At 36.6% G+C, this 20,195-nt stretch overlaps 2 protein-coding genes across 4 annotated transcripts in view; one reads left to right on the top strand and one right to left on the bottom strand.

The window, feature by feature from the left end:
* The first annotated feature begins 1,482 nt into the window (after positions 1-1,482).
* Positions 1,483-9,907, top strand: dnajb2 (DnaJ heat shock protein family (Hsp40) member B2). Of its 2 annotated transcripts, XM_077216639.1 has the most exons (11): positions 1,483-1,778; positions 2,472-2,558; positions 2,987-3,096; positions 3,216-3,269; positions 3,343-3,459; positions 4,526-4,618; positions 4,880-4,997; positions 5,277-5,347; positions 6,488-6,745; positions 8,844-8,906; positions 9,213-9,907. In XM_077216639.1, exons 2-10 carry the CDS (start codon positions 2,494-2,496, stop codon positions 8,870-8,872), a joined length of 915 nt encoding a protein of 304 aa, XP_077072754.1. In that variant the 5' UTR covers positions 1,483-1,778; positions 2,472-2,493; the 3' UTR covers positions 8,873-8,906; positions 9,213-9,907. The 2 variants fall into 2 exon arrangements, with proteins under 2 accessions (XP_077072754.1, XP_077072753.1); XM_077216638.1 differs by lacking the exons at positions 8,844-8,906; positions 9,213-9,907 and having other exon boundaries at positions 6,488-7,145.
* A 394-nt stretch (positions 9,908-10,301) lies between these two features.
* Positions 10,302-20,195, bottom strand: part of ptprna (protein tyrosine phosphatase receptor type Na) — a 32,727-nt gene continuing 22,833 nt past the window's right edge. For both annotated transcript variants that reach the window (XM_077216637.1, XM_077216636.1), the window contains exons 13-23: positions 18,236-18,445; positions 16,026-16,238; positions 15,583-15,730; positions 14,995-15,068; positions 14,759-14,836; positions 14,424-14,543; positions 14,176-14,342; positions 12,520-12,573; positions 12,353-12,417; positions 12,197-12,270; positions 10,302-11,132 (exon numbers count right to left, since the gene is read on the bottom strand). In XM_077216637.1, the coding sequence (XP_077072752.1) occupies positions 11,061-11,132; positions 12,197-12,270; positions 12,353-12,417; positions 12,520-12,573; positions 14,176-14,342; positions 14,424-14,543; positions 14,759-14,836; positions 14,995-15,068; positions 15,583-15,730; positions 16,026-16,238; positions 18,236-18,445 (1,275 nt within the window). In that variant the 3' untranslated portion in view covers positions 10,302-11,060. The remainder of the gene's footprint in view (positions 11,133-12,196; positions 12,271-12,352; positions 12,418-12,519; positions 12,574-14,175; positions 14,343-14,423; positions 14,544-14,758; positions 14,837-14,994; positions 15,069-15,582; positions 15,731-16,025; positions 16,239-18,235; positions 18,446-20,195) is intronic.

Here is a 20,195-nt window from a genome sequence, read left to right as displayed (position 1 = left end):
ATAAAATGTGCCTTTTTATTAGATTAGTATAAGAGATAAAATACAAATTAATTGATTATCAAAATAATCGTTAGTTGCTGCTCTAGACTTTTTTTTTATGAATTATTTATTATATATATATTGAGTCGTCAAATAGCCAATAAGTAAGATTAGTGGATGCCACAAGATCTGAGACATAGCTTTGCTGCCACCTTCTGGTGAAATCACAGTATGCATCCATTTTACAATTAGTCTCCTGTGGGGGGAAAAAAATATGAAAAAGAAACGGCAATATGTAGGCAAGTGTAGCCTATATAGGCTATATTCATTCACAAACAAGATTGCCTCGATCAGACTCAAAACACTGACTTTCAGTATTCACAATCACAACCATCGAGATGCTCCTTCACAGTCAGCACTTGAATGTTATCTCTAGTTCATATTATGATTTTTGAATAGATAAATTGTTTGGAGGCGAATTCTGTTATTTGCTGTGAGAGATGTGAAGTAGCAGACATAGGAAGAGAATGACCAGTAGGCCTAATATAAATACTTCTTTCTTTATTTTTTTAATTAAAGTATGGCCTATACTATTTATATTATGCAATATGGACTATAATAATGTAATACTGGGCTATTTATTTATACTTAAACCCAAATATTTATTTATTTATAGTCTATAATACACAAATAAAACAATTAAACATACATTCAAATAAACACTGTACAGTATTAAAAAGTCACATGGGGGAGGGGGGGTTAAAATTTTAAGTAGAATTCAAACTAGTTTTATAACTTGGGCTACAATTTGTAACTGCTACTGCCTGGTTCGTTTTGAGTCATGAACAATTTAGTTTTTAACAGGAGACTCGAGAAATTAATCATTTTAAAAAGAAGTTTATTAAACCAAATACAAAATGAATACAGCTCAATAACAATTCACAATAAAAAAATGAATCGTTCAATGCGCTTTGTGAACCGATTCAACAGGTTGATTGAAGAACCATCCATCCCTATCGCGTCAAATCGAGTTTAACCTACTAAAGCCAAACCTTTAATTTTTTTATGGGTTGGTTCTTTTTCTTTTCTGACAGCTGGCCATAATTCTGACAATGGCTAGCCTATAGGCCTAAACAGTTTTGCCAAAGATCCTTGAAAAGCACGTCTGAGATATATGGCAGAGAATAAAGGATTTCCAATCCCATGACCTATGATTTAATTAAAACTACTTTTATTTTTTACTTTATTATTTTACATGAAATGTTAGCCTAAGTCCACTCCATTTATGGTGCGGTCTGTTTTTATGACATTTGTTAATAGTGTGCCTCGTACAATCCTTTAGGTATTTTGAGCCTGATATGATGCGCTCTCTTTGTTTAAACACCGTTATTAATATAGTAGTTCGTTGGATGGGTACTTTCCACCTCGGTAGCCTACTACACATGGCTCCAGTGGTGGGCGGGGCCTGTGACGTAAACAAACACAGGCACGTTCCCAAACGGCGCAGCTCAGCTGATCGTGACGCACCGCATTTGCAGCAAAGGGCGAAGGACAGACATATATTTAGAAGTTGAGTATCGGTTACACGTTGAAGTAATGAAGCCCGGTGTGCCAACGGTAAATGGGTGATTCTGACGGAATTCCGTACCCAAGCGTAGCCTACGTTAAAACAGCGTCAGTTCCTGTGATTAGCGTCTTGGGAGTCGGAACGGACCGTCGCTCCCGTGGCTTCACCCGAAATATCTCAGTCCTGTTTACAGAAGCACGGCTTCTCCTGGCTGGACATACTTCTAAAAAAGGTAAAAGTTATTCTAATAGGGCGACCACAATGATTGCAGGATCTCTAAAATTATGTATTTATATGGAGTTGAGTGTGTTTGTGTCTGATGATCAGGCGTGTTACAGCAGCTGTCAGTGGCCATATGGCCCACACACACAAATCGCGTTTTAACTTTGGGCTTGAAATAACATCACATTGTGTCCGGTTTCCAGAGAGTTCCAGACATGGGCAGGCCAGACTCCAGGGGAATGCCCGTCTATATTCAGTCTAACAATCCAAATCCAGCAGTTTCTGATAAACTGTCATCTTCAGCAACAGTTCATTGATCTGTTGTCATCCATAACACCATACGAGCAAAAATAAAAAAATAAAATAAAAAGTCCAGTAGAAAACCTACCAAAAGTGCCTGGAATTTTAAAGTTGTTCAAATAAACCTTTAACAGGGTTGAGATACATTAAAATTATGGCTAAACCAATCAATATACATTGCTGTGTCAAAAAACACAGGGTATGACCACTGATCTCTGTATATAGATCAGTGGGTATGATGAGCCAAGTTGTTGTTACTGTATGTTTTGATGTCATGGCATTTGATTTGAATGATCACAGATCCCTAATTGTGTGAACATGACTGTAATAACTGACATCCAGGGTTTCAGAAACACATTCTGGTGATTTATAATGAGGTCATTTATTACTGTTTGAGTAACAGGTGCACTACACTGAAGGCAGCAATGGTGGATTACTATGATGTTCTGGGAGTGTCACGAAATTCTTCTCCAGATGACATCAAGAAAGCGTAAGTTAAAACTGCGTTCTCTTATCAGTAGCTTGCAGTATGGGATGGCCTCGGTATTGTTTTAACTGTATGTTTCTAAATTTGTCTCTTAACAGATGCAAGTGAAGATTCAAGTAATTTTAAAACAGTTTACCTATATAAAGTATCCAACAACCACAGTGCTCTGACTACCATTCAAAAGATTCTTTATGTTTTTGAAAAGTCTCTTATGCTAAGCAAGACTGCATTTATTTGATCTAAAATTGTAATATTGTGAAATATTATTACAGTTTTAAGTATCTGTTTTCTATTAACAATTGAAAGCACAGATGGACACAAGAATGTGTTGTATGTGAATGGCCTCTGAACCTATATTTCACTTCATCACAATCTTGAGATGCCAGTCAAGCTAAGTTTACCTAGCTACTTATTTATGTGTGTGTATACAGTTACAGGAAACAGGCTCTGCGGTGGCATCCTGACAAAAACCCAGACAACAAGGAAGAGGCAGAGAAAAAATTCAAGGAAATAGCAGAGGCCTATGAAGTTCTTTCAGACAGTAGGACACTGGAAATGTTATCTCTACAGCAATGTTATAAATGGTTAAATCACTTGTTAGGAAACGGTTAGGTTACTTAGGGTGTTACATTTCACTGTTGTTTTTTTCTCAATTCCAAGAAAGCAAACGAGATGCATACGACAGATACGGTAGATCGGACATGCCAAGCTCAGGTGAGGAGAACTTTACACTTTTTGATACTCTCTTATTGTTACATGTGCTTATGTGAGCTCTTCTGTTTTATAGACTCTGGTGGTTCTTCATTTCCTGATGACTTCCCAGGATTCTCCTTCACATTCCGCAGCCCAGATGAGGTGTTTCGAGAGTTCTTCGGAGGGCAGGACCCATTCGCTGACTTCTTTGGTGGGTTCTCAGAGAGTTAAGGCCCGTTCACACCAAGGACTATAACGATAAAGATACAGTTCTAAAAATAGTTTGAAGTGTAAAGGGGATAGCAGACTCCACACAACAACTATAACAGTAATGGCATAGAGAAACAATATCGTTTGGAATCACTTTCAGAATAAATTTGTCCTGCTGCTGAATGATAAAAACATTGACAGCCAATCAGAATCCATCCTGCTTTAAAGAGCTCAAGCATTTAAAGTAGACGACGACAAAACTCCAGCGCGACGCACTTAAAAGAAACAGAACAATATCGTCCAATGGTGTGGATGCTGAAATAGTTATAGTTCTTGTTCTTGGTGTGAACTGCCTTTAGTCTGTAAATATGCTAATCTTTGAATTTTGCTTGGATACCAGTGCAATTGTTTTATCTCTGTCAGAATGTCCCTTAAAGTAGTGGTTTTCAGCTCAGGGGCCCACTAGGGGGTCGCAGCAAACTTTCAGGGAAATGTTGTAAAATTAGTTATATTAAAGGGATAGTTCACCCAAAAAAAATGAAAATTCTGTTATAATTTACTCCCATTTCAAGTTGTTCCAAACCTTTATGATTTTATTTCTTCTGCTGAACACAAAGTAAGATATTTTGAAGAATGTCGGTCACCATACAGTTGTTGGGCTTATTGACTTCCATAGTATGGAAAAGAATACTATGGAAGTCAATGGTTCATCAACTGTATGGTGACCGACATTCTTCAAGATATCTTACTTTGCGTTTAGCAGAAGAAATAAATTCATACAGGTTTGAACTACCCCTTTAATGCTAAAATCTAAAAATAAAGATGTACAACATTAAACTGACACCATACTTTTGAGTCTATTTGTATTGATTACAATAGATGTACAGTACTGGAGTTGCATAACAGCTTATATAAAAGGGCCCTTGAATAAAGTCTCAGACAAAGGGGGGACCTTAATTGGCTCTCTGAATCAAAAAGGTTGAGAACCACTGGGTCACAGACTCATCGTATCCTGCCTGACCTTACCCTCCTAAGCCCTCTCACATTTTTCTACACTTTCCCGCTAGATGATTTCCCGTTTGGTGGAATGCACAGTGGGTTTCACAGCTCCTCCTCCAGGCTTGGGCCCAGTCGCTTCTTCTCCTTCCCCTCAGCAAATGGTTGGTTTTTAAATATGCTTTGTGCTCTTTTTGTGTATATATTGTATGCATGTTGCATATGTGGTCAGTCTCCAAGATTAATAATTTAGGTGAACTTTTCTGAATATGTATTGATAACATTGATGACAATTTGGTGAAAAACTATTCTTTTGTAGATTTGGACCATGGCAAATAAATGAGTTGATCTGGTAATATAGTCACTTTATGAGAATTGTTTTTTCAAATCCTTAAGAGCTGAATTGTTATTTTCTCTATCAACAGCTGACTTTACCTCCTTCTCCTCTTCAATGGGTGGGATGGGCAGCATGGGAGGGGCAAACTTCAAGTCTGTTTCTACTTCCACCCGTATTGTCAATGGAAAACGTGTCTCCACAAAAAAGTCAGTTTGCTTCTCTTTAAACTGATTTTGTCTGCTGTTATCCTAGTTCCATATGTGGAAATCAGTGATGTATGACAGTGCATCTGGCAGATTAAACAAAAAATACAGTTTGTGACTAAACGAGTAATTAAAATGCAATTGATGTAGAATAGTAAAAGAGGGTTTATACTTTGCCATAATGTGAAGGTCTGATTTACAGAAAGTCACAGGAATTTAATTTTGTTTACATATTTCCCTTTTCTTTTCTTTTTTTCATAAACATTTCATTTCTTCCCTCAGGGTCAGAGAAAATGGCCAGGAGAGAACAGAGGTTGAGGAGGATGGGGTTCTGAAAACTGTCCTCATCAATGGTAATTCTTTTTTTGCTACCGTTTAATAATAATATTGGGCTGAGCTAAAAGGCAATCTCTATACTTAATGTGTTTGTAAAAAATCACCTTATCAACTTGAACACTCAGGATAAGAATCAGGACTGCCTGGGAAAGTAGATGTGTTTGCAGTCCTAATACACGTACTCTACCATTAAAACATTTGGGGTCAATAAGATATTTTTTTTAAAGAAAGGAATACTTTTATTTACCAAGGATGTATTAATAAATTGATCAAAAGTAAGAGTAAAGACAGTTTTAATGTTACAAAAGATTTCTATTTCAAATAAATGTTATTATTTAACTTTCTATTAATCAGAGAATCATGCAGACATGTATCATATTTCCACAAAAATATTAAGCAGCACACCTGTTTTCAACATTGATAAGCAGAAATGTTTCTTGCACAGCAAATCCGCATTTTAGAATGATATCTGAAGGATCCTGTGACACCATAGACTGGAGTAATGATGCTGAAAATTCAGCTTTATATCACATGAATAAATTACATTTGAAAATGTATTAAAATATAACAGTTATTTTAATTTGTTCAAACATTTCACAATAGTACTGGTTTTATTGGGTTTTTGATCAAATATGCAGTCTTGGTAAATATGAGACTTTTTAATGTTCAAAGACATAAAAAAAAAATCTTACAGACCTCAAACATTTGAATATTAGTGTATGTGCAAGTCATAACCATTTGGCCTAGTTATAAAAGTGGAAACCTAGCATATTGTAGGAAAAGGGCTTTTATGCTGTTTCCCGCCCACGGCTGCATATATAATTGTACTTAGCTCAACAATCTTGCCTTCTGGTGCTTAAACATCATTTTCAGTACGTCTTTATCCTAATTTAATTGAATTTAATCTAAAACTTTAATGGAGTCACATTACTTTATTGGAGTCAGATAAATAATTAAAACAATAATACCACATATTCCTTCAACTGTTTATTTTCAAAAATATTGTCTCAAAACCTCAGATTAGGCTTGCAGGTAGATTTAGCAAACTCATTACATTACGCCAGCTTCTTGCATTTCCATATATGCAAATTCCTAATTTCCGTGTTGAGGATTTGCTGTAGAAGTGATCTGACATTCAGCTGTGTTTTTGTGTCAAGGTGTGGAGGATGAGATGGCTTTAGCTCTGGAACTGAGTCGTAGAGAGCAGTCCAGTCAGCCTCCCAGACAATCCCAACAGCCACTGCTCCAACCCCCCATCAACAGCTCCCCAAACCCCGCCTTACGATCCTTCAGCGCCGCCCCGTTCTACCACTGCCCTGATGCCAGTGAAGACGAGGACGAAGACCTCCAGATGGCGCTGGCCTACAGCTTGTCGGAGATGGAGGCCCAGCAGCGGGCAGAGGACGTGATCTCAGGTGCTGGGGGAGGGAGGGGGAGGCAACCAGGTGATGGGAATGGGCAGGGAGCCGTTCAAAAAAACAGATACGAGAGAGAAGTGATGGATGATTCAGACCAAAGCACCCCCTCATCTCCAGAAGACAAACTAACAGAACAGGGTGTGGATACGGGTTCAGAAAGTTTGCATCCAGAGAGTGTTAGAGAGGATAAAGAGAATGATAAAATGGCGGCCAATGGGAATAATGTGGTAAAGAAGAAAAGGAAATGTCAGTGTGTGGTCTGTTAGTAAGACTGTGGAGAATAATCATGCTGTTGTGTGAAATCAGCAGTGTTAACCTTATGTTCTCTCTGTTTTTTTTTTTAATCCTTCCTTAAGTTTTGGACTGTGCTTTAACAGTTTTGTCTCTTGTGGCAGGGCTGATGGCATTGCACAAAAATGGCAGTGTTGAATTTGTATTTTCTTGCCTTGAGGAATGAATAACAGGTGCCAAAATGTGTTTATACTACACAAAGACAGGACATTTTATACAGTAGGAAGTCTGAAGGTACTGTATGCCATATTTTAGAATGTCACTCATAACTGACAGATATCACTGATATAGGTGTCTTGGGATATCATTTGCCAGCCTTGACTGTGTAAACAGTAAAAATAGTCAAGTCGCTTTCTTAGTCGATCAGAAACACTCTGCCCGTGAATCTTTTGGATTGCTGGCATCAGGTTGACTGACATGTCTTTGGAGGGTGCGTTTTTGGGATATTGGAGAGCAGGCGTACGGTTAGCAAACGTTAGCATAATGGCTAACCAGCATAATCCAGTTTTTGACATGACTTTTTAGTGCCAAACAAAGATAAATGCTCTGTACTTGCATTCTCACTCAGATTAATTAAATTGCAACTGAGTAAGTTGCTGCATTATAAACCAGTGGTTCTCAACCTCAAAATATTAGTGTGCATTTGCCATTCCTTCAAAGGTACCTGTTGAATGTGAAGGGGACTTTTTTGTAGATGGGGAAATTTTGCACAAAGACTTTAGGATAATGTGCCTCCGAGGGCTAATGTTTAGTGATTAGCACTCCTATTACCTAATACGTTACAGACAGACATGTAAGGAAATGTAGATCCAAAATGATCTGAGTTGATCAGAATGTGCCAAATAACTGACTGACTGACAATCTCTCTCAATAGTTTTATACGCATCAGAATTATTTAGTATTGATATTTTGTTTGTGCCTTTTATTTTGCTGGGATTCAAATGCTTGGCTATTGTTGCCATTGCTATATTTCACATGCCTGTTTGTGTGCAAGTTAGCCAGAGCACATTTTATATATATATATATATATATATTTTTTTTTTTTTTTTTCACTTGTTTGTGCAGTTTGTTTCATAACTATAAGCTTTGTGATATAAAATGAACAAAACGTCAATAAATGATCACTAAAAAAAGCACAAAAAGTTTGAATGTGATGCTATGTGAACATTAATGAAAAAAATATTTTGTGTACAATATAAATTGCAAAGAGGGAACAAAGTCATTCACACAATAACTACAATTCACATTTGAAAATGTTATGCGAAGACAACATTGTTATCTCAGAACAGAAGTATCCTAATTCATATTCAGCACTTGTAGCATGATGTTGTTGGTAATATGAAGAACAATAAACTGTATTAATCCAGCTCTGCTGGATTAATAAAATGATAAAATTAATAAAAATAATAATATTAATAAAAAATAAAATTAATAAAAATTTTAAAAATGATTAAAAATCATTTTTAAATTTCCAGCATAAGAAGTATTTTTGATGGACTACTCATTTTTATCCATGCCTTTTCTCCAGTTTACCTGATATAAATGGACAGCAGCCCTTTATTAACTTTCAAATTTTTTTTTACAGCTGAAAGGCCATACGTTATATAAGGTTGAATACATTTTATTTTTCTTAGTGATACACCGTTTACCTAAAAGCATGTAATTCAGTGTGACTGTTGTCATTACCAGCACATTCATCATTCCTATTAATGGGTTGCATTTGTAAACCTCATTTGCATTTACTATGTTAATGATTTTGTTTTTCCTGGGCTTTTTACCTGACTCATTCTCCCTGCCGTTACAGAGTCCGACTTCCAGGCCTTCACAGGCTGACCTGTGGCGCTGTGACCCCCTCTGACCCCCAGAGGTAAAACGTAGTGTTGTAGACTTCTCTGTACATGACTGAGAACTAAAGCATAGTTTTTAGATCTTCTCCCCACTCATAGTTAATGAACATGCATTTGTGTAATTACCTGAGAGTTTGTGGCTCCTGCTGCAGATCAAGCAGGAAAATATTGAATTTGTGCATAGAATAGGGAGTAAGCTCAACATTGCAAACGATCCTGTTTTATTAGTCTCAGTTTCATTAGTCTGTGTATGTAGTTTTAATTGACCAAACACAACACAGAGGATTGTGACGCTAATACTGAATTCATCCGTCTGTTCTTAACAGGTGAAGCATTTCCCGGTGCTCCTCCCTCTCTCTCTCTCTCTCTCTCTCTCTCTCTCTCTCTCTCTCTCTCTCTCTCTCTCTCTCTCTCTCTCTCTCTCTCTCTCTCTCTCTCTCTTCTGCCTGCTTCTCTCTCTCTTTCTCTTTCTGCCTGGCTCACCTGCTGCTCAGACCCTTTTCAAAGTTTTATTTGGAAAAAAAATCCCAGGCAACACTACATAAAGGTCAATAATGTACGTGCTAAGTATGTATGTGTGTTAAAGTGAGCCTTGGAGAGGGAGAACTGGATTACTTTTTATATATAGATTATATTTATGGCCTGCACTGATTAAATATGTGAGCTTGTGTACAAAATCAAGTGTCTTGAGGACAAAATTATTCTTTCACATTTTTAATAATGAATGATTCAAACCTGCAATGAATGTATAGTTGCACTTGAAATGCTATATTTGAGATTTTCAAATCTTCATAACTAATGAAAGGTTTATTATTTATTCTGAAAGGTTTCTTGTGTATTGATTAAAATGTCTGCACTCATAACCCAATTATTCTGTAGTTTTTTATTTTTTATATGCTACTGTTCAAACGGTTGGGATCGGTAAGATTTTTCAAATGTTTTTGAATGAAGACTCTTCTGCTTGCCAAGGCTGTATTTATTTGATCAAAAATACAGTAAAAACAGCAATGTTTCTCAGAAATCATTCTATGTTGATTTGATTCTAAAGAGACATTTTTATTATTGCTAACTGTGTGTTTTTGTGGAAACCGTGATACATTTTTTTCAGGATTCTTTGATGAATAGAAAGTTAAAAAGAACAGCATTTATTTAAGATAGACATTTTAAATGTCTTATAAAAAAAATCAGACAAGGATACAACATTTTTTGTGTGTGATTTAAAGGTGAAATGTGTAATTTCGGTGCCAAAAATAATAACTAGGTTTGGTTATATGACTTAGTTTTGGTCTCATCTACACAGTCTACAAGAAAAAGCATCTTTCTACATTCAAAGCCATATATACTTTGTTAATAAATGGCAGAGTTCAGTCTGCATGATTATAATGAAAGAAAAAACCACACACATCAAGCAGTGCTGATACACAGATTCACATTTAATTCAGTACCATTTAAAAATTATAGTCACATATTTCTCTGTTTTTTTTAATCATTTTCTAATTATTTGCTACAGGAATAGACAAACCGAGCTCTCCATGAATTATTCACAGTGATAATCACACGACATAAAGGCTGCACTAGACATTAAGACATCAATGTGAAAGCACTGAATTTTTGTGAGAGATTTGACAGGAACCGTAAGATATTACAGGTGCCTTTCAGGTACATTCCACTGAAACAAACCACTCTTGGGTTCAGACGTGAGTCATGACTGTGCATATATGTTCTCATGTTTGACTGCATGAGACATGGTGGGTTCTTCTGTCGTTTTTACATTTGAGACATGAATTGCATTTTTGGCCATACCATGAACAAGAAAGCATTTTAAGAACAACAAAATGTAAAGATTACACATTTTCAACATCAAACATTATATGTATATATATATTTATAAAAAAGACATTATACTATATCAATGTTAAGAAATTAGGTAACTTTAAATCACTGTCTTATGCTTGTGTGGAACGCAGATGCCTCTTAAAACCACTGTTTCTCCCTGAAACTCAAATGGGACTGAAGAATTTGGCCCCTGTAAAGTGTTTCCAGCATACAGAAAGCGTTCATAGTCTTTTATAGTGTGACAATATTAATTTTCCGACTTTTGAAAGTGAGTGAGGTGCATGAAAAGAGGTGAGTACAAGTCGAAAGCATGTAATAGGGACACAGTGGGATGTGGCTCACTGGGGAAGGGCTTTCAGAATGGCATTGACCTCTTCTGCCACAGCTGTCAGGGCGAACTCAAACTGGTCCTGAAGAAACATTCAAGCTTAGTGCGTAAATACACAATAACACAAGAAAGCTTGTTTCCGCCACAGAATAAAAAATTAAAAAGGTAATTGCGAGTTTATATCTTGCCATTCTGACTTTATTTCTTGCAATTCCAAATGTATAAACTCAGAATTGTGAGAAATATAGTTAGAATTGCATTGTAATCTCGGAATTACAAAAAAAAAAGTCAGAATTGCACAATGTAAACTAGGAATTACAAGAAAAAGTCTGAATTGCAGGATGTAAACTCGGAATTACAAAAAAAAGTCAGAATTGCACAATGTAAACTAGGAATTACAAGAAATAGTCTGAATTGCAGGATGTAAACTAGGAATTACAAGAAAAAGTCTGAATTGCAGGATGTAAACTCAGAATTTCTAGAAAAAGTCAGAATTGCACGATGTAAACTCGGAATTACAAGAAAAAATCAGAATTGCAAGATGTAAACTCAGAATTTCTAGAAAAAGTCAGAATTGCACGATGTAAACTCGGAATTACAAGAAACGGTCAGAATTGCACAATGTAAACTAGGAATTACAAGAAACGGTCAGAATTGCACAATGTAAACTAGGAATTACAAGGAAAAAGTCTGAATTGCACAATGTAAACTAGGAATTACAAGAAAAAGTCTGAATTGCACGATGTAAACTCGGAATTACAAGAAAAAGTCAGAATTGCACAATGTTAACTCGCAGTTGTGAGAAAAAAAGTAAATACTGCAAGTTATATATCTCGCAATTCTAACTTTATTTTTTAAAGCAATTCTGTATTTTTTTATAGGAATTGCGATTTTAGATATAAACTTGGAAATGTGAGTTTGCCAGAGAAAGTCAGAATTGCAAGAAACAAAGAATTTCAAGATATAAACTCAATATTACAAGACAAAGTCTGAATTGTGAGAGAAACTCGCAGTTGCGAGAGAAAAACCCTGAATTTTGAGATAAAGTCGCAATAATTTTTTTTGTTAATTGCGTTGCTGAAACGAGCTTCCATACTAACATGCACAATCGCATGCTGAAATCATCGAAAAGCATTTTATACATACCTTAGTGCGTACCATACTTGGTCTCTGGTCACGAATATGCTCCAATGTGGCGGCAATGTCAATCTCCTTCACACCTAAAACAGGCAAACAACCTGTGAGCATGGCATACAAGGCACACTTAAATAATACAGCTAGATAGAGTAATGAAGCGCTTACCTTTGGCCATGCGGTTAAGTACCATGTCAATAAGAATGTAGGTGCCGGTTCTACCAGTACCATTGCTGTTTGAAACAGGAAACAATTTGAATTTAAATCATTCATATTCCATGAAATAAATTCATAGCCCATATTGTGAGCCTGAGACACAAATTGTAGCCGTTTACCTGCAGTGCACAATGATTGGGCATGAGCGTCCTCTGTAGCACTTGTTTACTTTTCTGGAAAAAAAGGGAAAAAATGATGCACAATGGAAGAATAGAAAGGTTGGGGGTGAAGAAGGGAGAAAGCATGTCATAATGAGCATAACTGTCAATTTGTCAAACCCTACGATTCATTATTCTGGCGACAAAGAGGAATTGGAGGATGCATGATGCTGGGGAAGGAAAGGGGAGAGAGGAGATGGAGCCTCACTCCTGCTGCACTCACACCTACCAATGATCATTTTTGTGACTATGCAACTGGACCCAGACTACTAGCTGCAAATCACAAAAATGACACTGGGAGGTGTGCTACGTCCAGGGACCTACCGATCTCCATCAGAGACAGAGAGAGTGACGGAAGGAGGAGAGAAAGATAGGGGTGACGCAGGGCCCGTGGCAGGATGTCGAGGACAAACGGTCCACAGTGCAAATGCATTCAAGGGAGAGGAACTTTGGGGGGAACTGGGCTTCAAGGTAAAGAAAACATCCACAGGTAATTAGAGAATCCCAAGTTTGAAGCAGATCCTCATATTAGGGTGAGGAAAAACAGTAGGGAAAGTATTTGCAATGAGACAGATGTGGAGGAAAAACTTGCGTATGTGTGTTTTATCAAATGTAAAGTGCGTTTATTTGATGTTAATACAGTGTCTGAGTCGAAGGCATGAGGAAAACATTCGACCTCACATTATCAACAAGAATTAATTTTTTAATATTATATTAAATATACTATTGAATATTATATTTACTCATTACGTTTATGCATTAACAATAGGGTTTGATTGGATAACATTAGTTTACATTAATTAAAATGAAATAACAATAATAGACACTTCTAAATCATTTTGTTAATTAAAACATTTAATATTAATATTCTTTAATAGAACTAAGATAACATGAACTAACAATGAACAGTTATTTTTTATTAACTAACATTAATAAAGATTATTACATACTTTAACAAATGTATTGCTCATTGTTAGTTAATGTTTGTTAATGTATGATCAATGGGATCCTATTATAAAGTGTTACAATGCACATTTATTTCTTACTAGATGTTTTTTGGCAATTGTTATTAGTAGTCAACAAATCTTCAGTAAATGGTCACAGGCACAAAGGCCTTTAATTTAACTGAGTGCTCACTAAAAATCATCAAACTCCTAAATCATTTCTTATTTTCAATTCGGATGTGACCTAGTGGAGATGTTGTTTACTCCGTGATTAGTCCATCAGTTTCCATCATTTATCAATTTTACGAGCGGTTGCTAACTTGATGTCATGTGAATTTATCATTATGTTCCCTATGAGAACATATTAAGCACAAGGGAGGCAAAAAAGACGCTGCCTCCCTCCGTCCGAACCTTATTACACTGATGTTGCTATTGGACAGTATTACTTTGAAAATATATTATCTTTTGTAATATCTTTGAGGAGCTACTACCTCCCTTGAGAAAACACCTGATGTGTGTGTGTGTGTGTGTGTGTGTGTGTGTGTGTGTGTGTGTGTGTGTGTGTGTGTGTGTGTGTGTGTGTGTGTGTGTGTGTGTGTGTGATCTGTTTGTAGTCATATCACAATATGAGTTCATTTATTATCAGCAGGAAGGTGTTGGGTTTCGGCAGTACCTGCGGAAGTCCAGCAGGGGGCGTGTGGAGGTGGGAATGCCTTGCGCTGGCCAGCTCAGCAAGTGAAACTGGGTCAGAGTGCGGGTCTCTTGAGTCTGGACGTTCTTCAGGTAGAAACTACGAACCAAGAAGTCTTTACACCAGATGTGTTCAGACACAAGATTCACCTGAGACGTACAGGGGGAAAAAATGGGTAGTACATACTAAAAGCATAAGGTCCAAAGGAAGTGAATCTTAATGTTTCTCACCTCATAGATGTTGTATAAAGACGATCCTTCATCAGGCCAGTAACGTTCACATTGTTTTTCTCCATCCTCCACTAAAGCGGTCATCATCACTATTACAGTACAGCCATTTTCCCATACCATCTAACATATGCACCAAAACAGTGTCAGCACACAAAGAATAATTTATATAGGAAATGCATTTTAATACCAAGTTTCTATTATTTAAATTACAGCCATTTAGTAATTTCGATTTATGAATCATCATATTTTATTTTTTAAAATATTTAAAAATATTCCAATATTTGTTAAATCTAAATCTTAAAATGTCATCATTACTCTCAACATGTGTTACTTACCTGCCAGAAATCAGCAATAGTGTGTGGTAAGGGTCCTTGAGTTGCAATATAAGCAGGTAAACGTGGATCATGATCAATCTATGGGTAAAGACAGAAAAATGAAGACCCTTTCCTGTGACATGATCACATTTACCTTTTTTATAGAGATAATGTGTTTTTCTACCAGTATTTACTTATCCAGTATATATACAGTATATGTATACTTCTTTAGTGGAATAAAAATCGTTGTTTCTTACGATAGTGCTGGCATTTATGTAGTCCTCTTTGGAGGGGTTGACCTCTGCCTTTAGTTTCACTCTTGAATGGTCATCTAAAACAGTTTTTTTTTTAATTAAACATAGTCAGTGTTAAAAAAATTACTCATTTTGGTAAACCTTTATTTGTATTTTCCAGTCATATGATCTGATGCCTTTCCTACTAGTGTCAAATATTGTTCAAATATTGTTCAAATATTGTAACGTTTTTGCTCACCGTCTCTTATGCTCACCAAGACTGCATTTATTTGATTAAAGATACAGTAAAAACAGTAATACTGTGAAATATTATTACAGTTTAAAATAACTGTTTTCTATTTGAATACAATTTAAAATGTAATTTATTCCTGTGATGCAAAGCTGAATTTTAAGCATCATTATGCCAGTCTTCAGTGTCACATGATCCTTCAGAAATCATTCTAAAGGTCTTTACTGTCACTTTTTGATCAATTTCATGTGCCCTTGCTGAATAAAACCACAATTACTTAAAAAATAAATCTCACTGACTTTTGAAGTAGTGTACAGCATATGGATGAGATCACAGAAATAAATGTTGGCACATGCTCTTACAGGGCACAAAGTCAGGATAGCGGTTCTTCTCCATGTTGCTCTCACACTGAGCGATAGAGACGGAGCTCGGCTCCGCCTGGTACGAACAAAGAGCCTCCCACTCTTTCTGCAAACGGTCCTTATTCTTCAGATGATCCTCCATATATGCCTGTACACCACAAACGAACTTCAAGCATTTCTTTGTCTGCTTATACAAATCTAGTTTGTTTCTATGTAATTATTAAAAGAGTTCAGGATACAGCTTAAACCTCAGAGCTGACCATACAGCTAAAATAAGACATGAAACCCTGTAATAGTACCTTTAATTTACTGCATGTTTAAACACAGACTCTACGACCTATTTACTTATATGTGCTGTAGTGCAATAATTCCTGTTAATTCGAGTTTGATTCTTAGCAAAGTAAAGTCTGAAATATAATTTTGGTGCGCTTGTGGCTCTGTACCAGTATCATGTGTCCTGTGGAGATGTCCATGTTGGACTGTGCAGGCTCTTCGCTCCAAGACGGTGTGCTGCTGTGAGAGCTGGGACTGTGCTGCGGTCCATCGCTGAACTGAGACGACACACTGCTGACTCGAGATGTGTCGGTCCCCCGTCGACCGCCTGCCTCCGGACGGGTGAACGATGACTTGGCTGCCATGTGCTGGCGACACAGCTCCTGAGAGATGCAGGGAAACCTTATCACTACTGACTTCCAATGACATTTTCTGATCAATAATCATCACTGTACAATTACCAATCTCTAATAGCCAAGGCCAACGTCGAATGAAATTAAATGCAATTACAGTGCAGATTATATGCCAGCTACACCTGATTAGTGATTGCTTTAGTCATCCTAAAAATGCCACTAGAAAAGATATTAGACACTATTTCATGCTTCTATAGGCGATATACCGGTAGACACGATTAATCGGTACTTGGTAGAAATGTGTGTACTGGTAGAGATTTTGCACTATCGTCTCTACGCTTACGCTCACGTGACTGTGCTGCTGTGCTGAAAGCTTATCATTTGCATACGTTTTTAAGCATTGCGTGTTAAATGCTAGTGATTTTACATGGTTGAAGCGCAGTGAGCAGCAAAAGAGAACTCATTTCGCTATATAGTTCGTGCGAGTTCTGATCTCAGTTCTTTATGCCGCCTAATTGGGCTTATGTGGCAGGTAAACACAGTAATTTATGTTTTAAGCAAACTTCAAAAGTTGAGAAAGATTCTGGATCCGTGCAGTCAGTCTTAAAGTGACAACAGCCTAATATACCTGATGTCGCCTGTGTCATTAATGTATATCAAACAACAAAAGAGAGAAAATCTCTCGCTGCTCTTCACTGCATCACTTCTGTAACCTGTGTGTATATTTCATTTACACAGTGAAGACTATCCAGGGTTTTTTTCTAAAAATTTCTAGTGTTTGAATATTTTCAGGTAGGTCTATTTCATTTGTGTCTTTGTTTGATTGTAGTTTATTTTCCTATATGCTTGCAATTCATTTCTTTGTTCTTATTTTGTCAATGTTAACTTGTCTTCAGTAAGCTTTTTTTTTAGTTAGACTTTAGTGATATTGAAAATAGAGACAAGAATTATGAAATTTCAATGGTATCAAAATGTTTGATATCATAAAAAACGTATTTAAAGGTGCAGTGTGTGATTTTTAGCGGCAACTAGTGGTGAGGTTACGAATTGCAACCAACAAAAGTTACGGTGGCCGACAGGAAAATATGTCATCGTCTGAGACAGCAGCGAGTAGCCAGTTCAGCAATGAGGTTTGTTTACAAGGATAAATTAAGAAATTATGTTTACTTATTTATCCAGTAAAACTATATGTAATTGTGAATATTATTGTTACTTGTTCATCATTGTGTCAGTGTTTTATTCGCTGAATTAAGCTTGCTTCCTTGCACGAAGAGCAACATAGTAACGAAACGCGTTTGTCCGTTTTGGGCTACTGTAGAAACATGTTGCCGCATTTCAATGTAAGCGAACCCGTGGTGTATGTAGATAGAAACTGCTCATTCTAAGGTAATACAAATATCGTTCATTAAGTAAGGTCTTTATACACCACTGAAAACTTTTTTTCAAGGTAGTGATGAAACGCGCTCTGTAGCGCTGTTTGTTCGCTGTCGGCTACGGTAGAAACATGACGACACAATATGTCGACCTCCATAGAAGGGGGCGCCCGCGGTTCTGGAGATATAAATGTCTCATTCTAAGGTTATAAAAACATAACGGTTCATAATGCAAGGTCTTTATACACCATATATATATATATATATATATATATATATATATCATCATTAAATACAATTCTTCATCTCTTTAAAAAATGTATCATGGTTTCCACAAAAAACATCAAGCAGCAAAACTGTTTTCAACATTAAGAAATGTTTTTTGAGTATCAAATCAGCATATTAGGATGATTTCTGAAGGATCATGTGACACTGAAGACTGAAGTAATGATGCTGAAAATTCAGCTTTGACATCTCAAAATTACATTTTAAAATATATTCAAATAGCATATTATTGTTTTATAGCAATATATATATATATATATATATATATATATATATATATATATATATATATATAATATTGAAAAATCCTTCTCAGAAGCATTTGTATTTATGTTGAAGCGTGTGTGTGTGTTTAACAGTGTGGGCTACCTGGTAATCAAAGTGGGTTTCCACACCAGCTTCTGGTCCCAGGCCCAATTTGCCAGAGGCTAACTGACGGGCATGGTGACGAAGACAGGCGACTGCCAGGGCGACTATCAGCACAGTGCCCACACACGCCATGGCCACCATTGTCAGGATGACACCACGCGACCCCTCCCCTACCCGTGTGGCCTGGGGCAAGCCACGCCCCTCGCTCCTCTATGATGAGGGAGAGAAAAATAAACAAACGTGAGATAACATAAAGCAAAGAGGGCGATGGCACAGAAAATGGAAAATGAAAATAAAAGCATTTCAGACATCACAAGGAGCAAGTGAGGAAGCGTTCGTGTGCTTTCTATGGCACAAAACAGTGTCTCTCGTCCCCTCTTTTGTCTCTCTCTCTGTTTGTATAAACAAGTCGGATGTCATCATCGACTACTAATTACCCTGGCAACCCAGGCACACGCGCACAGCCACGTGCCACCCTGAAATAATTAGACAAAGTCACTGACCCGCCCGCCCCACTGAATAATTACCAGCAAGTAAACAATTAAGGAAATCCCCCACACAATGGAGGAGTCAATCACTCTGAGGGGATCTCTTTCATTTCACACTCCTTTATTTTTATTCGATATCTCTCTCTCTCCGTCTCTCTCTTTCGTACCCGTTTTCACAATCTGTACTTATAGCACATCAAGAGAACAAGAAAACGAAGGGACGCAATGATTGCTGATGTCATGCAGCCCCTCTGCCCCCGTGTCTCCAACCCCTGCCTGTTGGTGTTGCCATGGTGTCTGGGAGCCTCAGCAGGGGAGAACAGGCCGTAGCGTTACCATGGCAACAGCAGAATGCTCAATGTAATTCATGGCCATCACGGTGAGCAGAAGGAAATGAGAGACGAGAGGAAATATGCTATTGTCAAAACGCCTACACTATTCAATGAAATTACATGTGGTGTTATCTAAAGAAACCGCCTTAGTATGTAACACTGAAAGAAATATCTATTTAAACCGCGTCCATTTTAATGATCTCTTTTAGGTGTTTTATTATTTCGGTATGTTTGGTATGTCTAAGACTTATACGAATTTGAGCAGACAAATTCTCTCAAAATGATGTCAATAAATAGCGAGTAAACATATCCCAGTAAACATAGTCGGTTATGTCTAAAGTTTCAGTATTTTAGATCCGTGCAATCGCTCTTAAAGTGACAGCAGCCTATTTTTCCTGCTGATGTCTGCGTTTTTAATGTTAATCAAACAACAAAAGACAAAGAAATAAAATCACTCACTGCTCTTGACTGAATAACTATAGTTACTTTAATAAGGATTAATTAATAAGGATGTTTAATTTATACAGTGAAGAATATGCAGTGTTATTTTACATTTGCTTGCTACTGTCAGACCTACCAGGAAAAACATGAAAAGCACTGTTTATTTCATTTGTATCATTATTATATTGTATTTATATTGTATTTATTGTGTGCTTTTGCTTGTAATTTGATTATTTGTTCTTATTTTATTACTGACTGTTCACTTGATAATGTTTTAAATGTATATTAGTTAGGCTAGTATATTCAGCTGTGGTATCAGAATTGGAATAGAGGATTGTGAATTTTCACTGGTATTTAAAATTTTGGTGTCATTACTGCCTGTAGGCCTATTTGCAAAAACAGTTTCATGGTACATTTTATTAGGTCACCGGCCATTGGCAGGTGAAGCAAAAAGTTAGTTTTAGGCCCTGTGTGCAAGTATGGGGAAACCTACAGTACATAAGTTAATGGTAAATCATTTTTTTACCAAAATTACTCAAATAAAAGAGAATGTTCTCTGTACTAAAATAAACTAAAGCTTCTGTATGACTTTTAATTACTAAAAATACATGATTGCACTTTATTTCAATGTATCCTTGTTACAGATACATTTAAGTACTGAGTAATATTAATTAACTACATGTACTTACTAGAGGGTTA

The sequence above is a fragment of the Siphateles boraxobius genome, unplaced genomic scaffold, assembly GCF_051911475.1.
Source record: "Siphateles boraxobius isolate OS27281-9 unplaced genomic scaffold, OSU_SipBor_1 7, whole genome shotgun sequence".
Lineage (NCBI taxonomy): Eukaryota > Metazoa > Chordata > Actinopteri > Cypriniformes > Leuciscidae > Siphateles > Siphateles boraxobius.
Note: the sequence above shows the minus strand (reverse complement) of the source record. Positions and strands in the feature narration are given on the sequence as shown.

Bases quoted from the DNA above. Each gene is read 5' to 3' on its own strand.
- dnajb2 (XM_077216638.1), top strand. From the start codon at position 2,494: ATGGTGGATTACTATGATGTTCTGGGAGTGTCACGAAATTCTTCTCCA. The intron at 3,097-3,215 runs GTAGGACACTGG...CTCAATTCCAAG, and splicing joins CTATGAAGTTCTTTCAGACA to AAAGCAAACGAGATGCATAC. The intron at 4,998-5,276 runs GTCAGTTTGCTT...TTCTTCCCTCAG, and splicing joins AAACGTGTCTCCACAAAAAA to GGTCAGAGAAAATGGCCAGG.